We start from the raw sequence: 8,643 nt of genomic DNA, 5'->3' as shown, positions 1-8,643 counted from the left end.
CCACAGAGAAACCCTGTCTCGAAAAACCAAAAAAAAAAAAAAAAGGCATTTGCAGCTAATTATCTTTACCCTTATTTCCTTCTCTATCCCCTTGTCCTCAAATACCTCATTATTTTTACCCTGCTTATATATCGCCTTGATAATCTCTTATAGTCCAAATTTCATTTAAGATAAAAACTCATAGATGAGGGATACACAAAACATATGTCAATATAAATAAATAAAATTACAGCAACATAATTATAAACAGAAAGCAGCTCAATGTTTTTCCACTAAAATTAGAAGCCAGACAAAGATGCCCATACTGGTTCAAAATCATATATAAAGTCTTAGATGGATCAATAAAATAACAGAAGGAGATTGGAGTGATACAAATAAGAGAGGGAGAAGTCAAAGTATCCTTAATTTGCAGATGATATATATTTGTATATAAGAAACTCTGAGGATGCCACCAGAAATGTTAATAGCTGATAGACGCAGAAAAGTATAAAGATAGAAAATTAACATTCAAAAATCAGTAGTCTTCGTGTATAAAAGTGACAAACATACCAAACCAGAAATCAAGGAAGCAATTTCTTTCACAATAGTCCCCAAACAATCTCAGAATAAGTCTAATTAATCAATTGAAAGACTTTTATAATAGTAAGTTTAGGATGCCAAAGAAAGAAAATGAAAAAGGCATGAGAAAATAGAAAGAACTTCATAATTGGTAGGATTAATAGTATGTAAATATCTGTTTTTTGTAATTCTAGACTCAATGCAATCTCCATCAAAATCCCTGTAAAATTCTTCCCAGAAATTGCAAAAAGTTCTCAAACTTCATTTGGAAATGAACAAACAAACAATTATAGCTGAAACAATCCTGAACAATAAAAGAATTCTTGAAGTCATCACTATTCCTGAATTTTAGCTGTACTACAAAGATATAGTCACAATATTAGGAGAATGTTGACAATAAAACATACATGTTTATCAATGGATTAGAACTGAAGACTGAAGCATAAATCTACACATTTACAGACACATGAATTTTACAAAGAACAAAAAGATACACTGGAGGAAAAAGACACCACCTTCAAAATCTTATGCTGCTAAAACTGGATAACAGCATGCATCTTTAATAAACCCATTCCTATTATTCTCTGTATTGCTACAAGGTGGTGGCTTACTGGTAAATTTTATGGTAATAAAACATATTCACAGCACACAGAGGGGAATCCCGTATAAGCCTTGAATACATTCCTGAACTTGTTAATTAAACCCTATCACTGAAGACATTGTTCAAGTGAGTCAATAGCAGAGCCCTATGTGTATGTTGGCTTATTGTTTATAAACTTAAGAATATTTTGATAATTTCTAGCAAAAAAAACTCAATAAAATATAGGAAAAGAAAGTTCATAAATATTTACACCAGTGTATTTACCTCACTCTCTTCTGGGGTTTCCATCATTCAGTTATTGTCGCCTTCAGTTTTTTGGTCTCTTTTAATCTTCTGCTTCATTTATACCAGAGTTAGGGTGATCAATGTTCCACCTATCCTGGGTGTTTTTTTTTTTTTTTTTTTTTTTTTTTTGCCAAGCTGACACTGAGTTTCTTCTGTAACAACTTTAGGATACCTCAATTTTTGTCTGGATTCAGTACTTGTCTAACAACTTCACACAAGTAAAAACCTTAATACTGCATACTTTTTTTTTATTTTCCATATCCAAAGTACTTCTTTCTGTTCATATATTGCCGACTATATCTACATTTAGAACCATTGTTTTTATCATACAGCCATGAATTTTTTTCAAGCTGAAATTATGCATCCTGTGTCACAATTAAGCTTCACCAGGCTTTTCTTGCAATTAGTCTAGGGTAATGTGAATAACACAGGGTCATAGGAGATACCTTGGATCCATTTAGATGACGCATGATTTATAAAGTGCTGTCTATGTGAATATCTCAGAGTTTTGTTCAAAATCAGAAAAAGAGTTATATTATACAATATTCTAGAAGCATTGTTAGATGTGCTGTCCTCCATTTTGTCATTGTTCCATCATGCTTTCAGTTTTCCAGTTTTAACCCATCAGCATCTTGAAACTCTGCTTTCCTTGTCTCATCTTCATTAACCACTAAACTTGTTCGAATCCTTTTTATGAGTGTATTAAGTATTATACTAATCTTAGTATAATATTTGTTTATTTAACCATCACTATTTCAGAAAAAAAATCTCATAAAAAAGCCAATTATTTTTTTCTCAAAATGTACCTTTAGTGTTCATCATGTGATTTATTGATCTATGAGATCATTTTTTTTACCACATTTTCTGTTTTAATACGGTTTCTACTATTCTCCCTATGTTAGAACAATTTATTTGAATGTAAGCTTATAAGTTGAACACCCTAGAAGCAGTAGACTACATAGACACTCTGGTGTTCTCAAACATATTCTCTGATTTCCATTTGTTTATCTTATATATCTCTTATGTTTTCTCTTAATTTCACCTGAAAAACTCAGACTTCAGAATGTCACCACTGAGAGACATGCTACCAAGTCTTCTGGTCTGCTGAACTATGTCTAAATCAGTGGGAAATGTTTGTTTTCTATTTCCGCTTTTAAAGTATTAAAATGGTCTTAGATTCTGAGCTACAGAAAAGTAAAATTTTGCTTCTTTCCTAAGATGGCCCAATGGATGACCAAGAGGCAGGAAGACACTAGAGAAATATAGATCTGTTTCATACTTCTTTTCTATTACTTTTTTGAACATTTGGATTAATGGTACTTATAGATAGTCCAACATTATTTAACCTGCATTGTTGTTATTGAACTAAAAATTTGCTTTTGTAAACTACCTCAGATATCCATCTCGTTGATACAAAGGATCTTATGAGTAGCAACAATCTCTTGCTTTGATTTTACATAAATGATCTCTCTTCATTCACTGTGAACTTAAACAAGTTTTATGGCATCTTGAATGCTTGCCAAACTTCAGATTTTTACATGCACATCACAACAGCCTAGATCTATATTATATTAAATGGAAACAGGAGACTTTCTTAAAATTTCACACTGAATTTGCTGTTTATAAATGCTTAGATTTTATTTCATAAGAAGTAATCCATTATATGCATGCATGCATTGACAAGAAAAAAAAGAATTAAAGTTTTGCTTCAACAAGGACCCTGTTAACAGAACATTGCAGGGATGTGCACTTTGCACTTCTTAATACAAACACTCATTATTAAAGACAACTCGGCACCTCAAGACCTTGAGAAAAGTGTCGATCTTATGAGTATCCCGTCTCAGGCAGCGGACCAGGCTATAAAAGGCAAAAAGTTGAGTGTCTTCATCAGCTGACTTTAAGTCTGACAGTCCAGACAAGACAGGGGAGTCAGTTTTTTCATATACAGTCTTGGTCTAAAGATCAAATGGACAGGTATTATTAACATTATCTTATATCCCTTTCTGTATCTGTGTGTGTGTGTGTGTGTGTGTGTGTGTGTGTGTGTGTGTGTGTGTGATATACATACATATGATTTGGATGTCAGTGATCCATTTTGGGTAAAGTTCCTCCAGTGACATCTACAGTGACTTTTGAGAGACCTGCTCTTACTTTTACCTGCAATTCATGGCAGACCCCTTTAGATATGATTCCCTAATCTGTGGGCTACAAAGTGAAGATACCACATCACACATTTGACACAAATTCTGAAACTAGATACAGCTCCTCACACATGGAAGGAAGGCACTTACAGACATGATGTATCTCCCAGTGCACCTTTCTCGTAAATATTTAACTAACTCTGGTAGAATATAGGGGATTATACATTAATAGTGGAAATGCTGGAAATTAGGAAAAAGTCATTAGATACCTAAACATAAATTGAAGCAAGCATGTGTATTTTCTGACACTCCACTGATCTCAGATGAGATACATCCACACATGAGTGAACAAATAGTGAACCAGCAAGGTACTATTGCCCCTTTACACGGAATTAACTAAACAGCAATGAAAAGGCTAGTATCAGTTCTTTCACTTCAGGAAGTTTTATATACAGTACTTTCCATGATGTGCCCTTCATACCATATTAGTTCTGGTAGAGTGCATTGATCCTTCCATTATTTTCAGGTAAGTCCTATCTACATTTATATACTATATTGCACATGAGCAGAATATTTTATTTAATGTATTATGGTGCAGGTTATGTAGGCTGTGCCAGCTATAAGATCTTCTGAATTGTATACCGGAGTGTCCACCCTATTCAAGAAAGTTACTGTCAAATTTTCTATGAGGCACACTACTATTTTCAACACAGATCACTGTTCTATGGGCTTATTAGATAACCTGGTATTTGGGTTCAAATCCTTTTTGAATGACATAATACACAAATTTTATAAATAAAATAAACAAAGACACAATGTAGGGACACCTTACCCTGGTGAGAATGGTTTTAAGTCCCTCCAGAAGAACAAGATTTTTAGCCCTCACAGCATTGATTGTTTTCAGCATATCATCAGAAGGTTTTGGAAGAGAGGGCACTGCCGACGCCAGATGCTTCAGCGGTTCTTCCCAGGCATTAGTGATGTTGATGATTGCTTTCAGAATGTCTTCAGTCTAAGCAAATATCATTGGACTTCATATTAAACTAGGTAACATACAGCTCGGTAGATAGATTCTTATATTTTTTTTCACACGAGAGACAATCTACAGTATACTTTTATTATTAATACTATATTAATGATTTTATAATATATAAATATTGCATAAATATAAAATGACAACTACTGAATTCCACTTGGCTAAATAAAACTAATAGGGTTTTAATAAATTTGGCTATTTCAAGTGATCATATTTTGTGTTTCCTCGACATTCAACCCTTTTCCCTAGCTGTTAGAACTGTCTCTTTGGTGGCTTAGCCTGCCTATGAGAAAACCAGGTTTACATAGCTTAGTCGGTATCCAAAGACATAACTCATGTTACATAGATGCTAACACTGTCAGGAGTTAGTGGTTCAATTAATTTCTACAATAATGAACAAAATTAGTTTCTCATATATTATTTACGTATTTATATATTATGGTAGAATATTAAAACAGGTGAATGCAGACAAAAATGGCTTTCGAATCCTATTTCTTATTTATCTTCATGATTCTGCTGCGCTTGCTTCTAAAGGAATGGCTTATTTATTGACATGTATAAAAGAAAATTTATTACAAAGCATTACTTTAATATCAGGCATCAGTAAAAATTAGAATGCAATTTTAACCTGGTAAATCTTAGGTCACAGACACAGTCATACAAAATAATGTCTTTTGATAGTTGTTGATTATAAAGTTTGTGAGGAGTATTATAGAGTGTTAAAATAAAGACTAGAGAGAAACTCAACCAGAATTTCAGAGAAAAGTAAGTTTATGAACAAAATGAACAGATCAACGTTGATCACCAACATTTTGCTAGGGGCATTAGACAAGCCATGATTAAGAAGGACTGCACGACATGAAATAAGTATAGTGTAAATGAATTCTGCGTACTGTTTGGAACTCCAGATTGCTGTCTTCTTAAAGGTTCTATTATCAGAGACTGTCAACATTGAATACTTTGGTACCACCAGTGTGCTATTTATATTGTCTAGGAAAGTAATATGTACAAATGTTTTCTTCAGTTTCTTTTTCTGTATTATAACCACATGTTATTCTTGAGAATAGCTTGTGTAAAGGTTTCTTGTGTTGGTAATATAAGCATGACTGGATAATAGATTATATATATGAGAAGGATATACATTATTAATTACATAAATAAAACTGATATTTACGACACATAGTCTGAATGAAGAGATCAGGCTCATACACATTAGATCTTCAGAGTTATGTAAATCTCACCAAAAGAGAAGCCATCCAGAGGAACACCTTTAGACTACAAGGAAGTCTCTTATACAGCCTAAGTTCAGATATAAGAGAAAGCAGAGCAGTGAGGCAGGACTGTAGAAATAATGACAGAGGAGAAAAAGGTCCAGGATAGTTGAGGGACTTAAGAAGAAAGGACACACTGCTCCTTTAGTTACATGAAGCCATAGGAAGGTTCTTTAGGGTTATATCACAAACACAGGGTGGTTTTATTTATTCCATATTTATATGAATATATTAGAAATGTTTGCCCAGTTCAGATCAAAACTTTCCAGGGATAAGCCGAAGGTGCTGGTAAAAATAGTTTCCTATGTGGACAATTACAGCTCTGGGACCATGTGAGTTGGCAGGCATCTTACTGAGTGCTAACATTAACAAAAGTATTTTGTGATTCTTCATTGACAGCTGAATCTTCCTTTATCTATTCTGTCTGAAATTATCACCACTTTTATGGGCTTAGTAATCACACAGATCACAATTAACATGTGTATAGCAAGAATGTTTTGGTAAAAATCAGAGAAGAAACGTACTTTTGTTTCATTGACTTCCTGACGAGACTCTGGAGTATGGATTGAAGCTGTGTGGCATAACCTGGGCATCCTCTTAGGAAACCAACTACTCTTGAAAAAGTTTGAATCCTGGAAGAAATTAGATATTTAACTTTTTGGAATTCAGAATTGAATAAAAACCAACGTGATAGTTTGATAACCTGCAGATTTTTGATACTTAAGAGCAAAATGTAGAACACTAGAAAGATGGAAACATCATTCAATTACCTTTTATTTCTTTACATTTGTAAACTAACTAACTACCCTCCATCCTCTTCCCTTCTTTACTTTCCTTGTATTGTACTTGCTAATGACATTGCTTGGGAAGAAATCACTAAATTGAACCAAAATTTGTAAGTTTTTACATCTTTAAGTATCAGTTTTTCCAGGCTGAGAGTCATAGAATTATTATTGTTTACACATATTTAAAATATCTTTTTTGTCTGCAAAAATTGGTCTATTGTTTTTTTAAAAGGAAATTATTGATTTATAAATTTGCTCTCATACATCACCATGTGTCAGTACCGTAAAAAAGTTCATGATAAATGTAGGGTTCTCTCATATTGTTACAGTCAATATTGAATCATTAAATTCTAGGCATATTTTAAGGAAATATTTAGCAAAGATTGAAGTAAGAATTCACAAAATATTTAAAGTTTCTATATAAATGGTATGAAGGATGTGCTTCCACAGGTATTTATTAAGAACATACAAATTACTTAATTCTACCTATCAGAGGGTTAATGGGTTCTTAGAAATTTGGAAATTTATGAGAGAAGAAAAAAGGGTATGAGAAAAACTAGTAACAGAAAATAACCATGGAAATATATATTCCCTATAAGCGTTGAGATATGTAATCCATATTTAAATGGATTAAAATTAAAAATTTAAATGAAATTTATATGGTTTAAAATGAAAATTCATATGGTTTAAAATGAAAACTTACTTTGCTGTTTCCTCAATGGCACAATCTAAATAGTTGAGTTATATCCATGAAGAAGAGAGAACACCTTTTGTTTCCACAGCCGTCCTTCAATTTCACTAAGAAACTCATTACTGAAAACAACAAGCCATGATTCTTTGCATTTATGAGCTTATGTGTAGCTATTTTGTTTTGTTTTTCTTTTCACTGTTTGCATGGTTTTAATTTTCTTTATATCGTTTTCTCTCTACACAACTAGCTCACTTCATTTTTCATACACTACCTATCTTCAGATCAGTAAGTAAGGAATGCCCACAAAAACAGAACCCCTGGAAATATGACCAGGAAATCAAAATTCCAATGAAGAAGTTCAAAGTAATTATTGCTAAAGTTAGTACAGGAAAACTTGAAATGTCATTAAATTCTTTACAATTTTTTGAGATTTTTATGGAACTTCACATTCTTCCCATTACACAGTTTCCTAATTAATTCATTGTATTACTTACAAAAATGAAGTATTTGTAATTGGACACATGAGTCAACCCAATTTAATTAGTGGTCAGCTATTTGAAGGCCCTTTTAGATAAGAATTCAGAAGTAAGGACATTACTTACAAATTCATGGTAGATATCTGCAGCCAGGTTATATGTGATGTGAGACTGTTCAACCACACGATCATACAGGTCTTCAGTAGACACAATGCCAGTTGGTTTGGAGACTGCATGCTCCCAAAGGAGCAGACTTGACACTAGCAGCAACATGCACATCCCAGCTGTCAGAGAAACGACAATGAGATGAGCTATACAAAGGAAGTAGCAGACAGCTAAACAAGCTATGAATGTGCTCTGACGGCCTCTGCTATGTGATTTGGGTTGATGTATCTTAACTGACTATTCATTTTTACAATTTGGAAAATGCAGAGAAATAGATAAAAGTTTTCAATAGAGAGTTAGAAATGGGGGAGACATTTCACAGTTTGCATTGCCCCCGAAACAGCTCCTCAAGTTTGCAAACACATGGAGTTTGCCTAGCGACGAGCCAAGACTGCAAGTAGTTATCTGCATATATTTGAGATTCTAGAGAGTTTCACTTTCTTAAATACTTTACTATTGTAACTAATTCATTGACCTTTCATGTATCACTTAAGACTTAGGTAATTTGATAGTTTATCCAGGTTGTTTTATGTGAGCAGATATTCAGTTTGGCACACAAAGTAATTTTAATTTCCTGTTTCTGTGCTTGAAGTGATCAGACTACTCAGTTGTTCTCAATTTAGCCTAATTCTCT

At 33.2% G+C, this 8,643-nt stretch overlaps 1 protein-coding gene across 1 annotated transcript; it reads right to left on the bottom strand.

Moving 5' to 3' along the window:
* Nucleotides 1-3,204: 3,204 nt before the first annotated feature.
* Nucleotides 3,205-8,120, bottom strand: LOC101981003 (prolactin-3D4-like). Its single transcript, XM_005355127.1, has 4 exons — nt 7,971-8,120; nt 6,417-6,524; nt 4,418-4,597; nt 3,205-3,399 (listed from the first exon to the last, which is right to left on the bottom strand). The coding sequence occupies exons 1-4, from the start codon at nt 8,115-8,117 to the stop codon at nt 3,205-3,207; spliced, it is 630 nt and encodes a 209-aa protein (XP_005355184.1). The 5' UTR covers nt 8,118-8,120.
* Nucleotides 8,121-8,643: the final 523 nt, after the last annotated feature.

This window comes from Microtus ochrogaster, chromosome 16 (genome assembly GCF_000317375.1).
Source record: "Microtus ochrogaster isolate Prairie Vole_2 chromosome 16, MicOch1.0, whole genome shotgun sequence".
NCBI classification, from domain to species: Eukaryota; Metazoa; Chordata; class Mammalia; order Rodentia; family Cricetidae; genus Microtus; species Microtus ochrogaster.
Note: the sequence above shows the minus strand (reverse complement) of the source record. Positions and strands in the feature narration are given on the sequence as shown.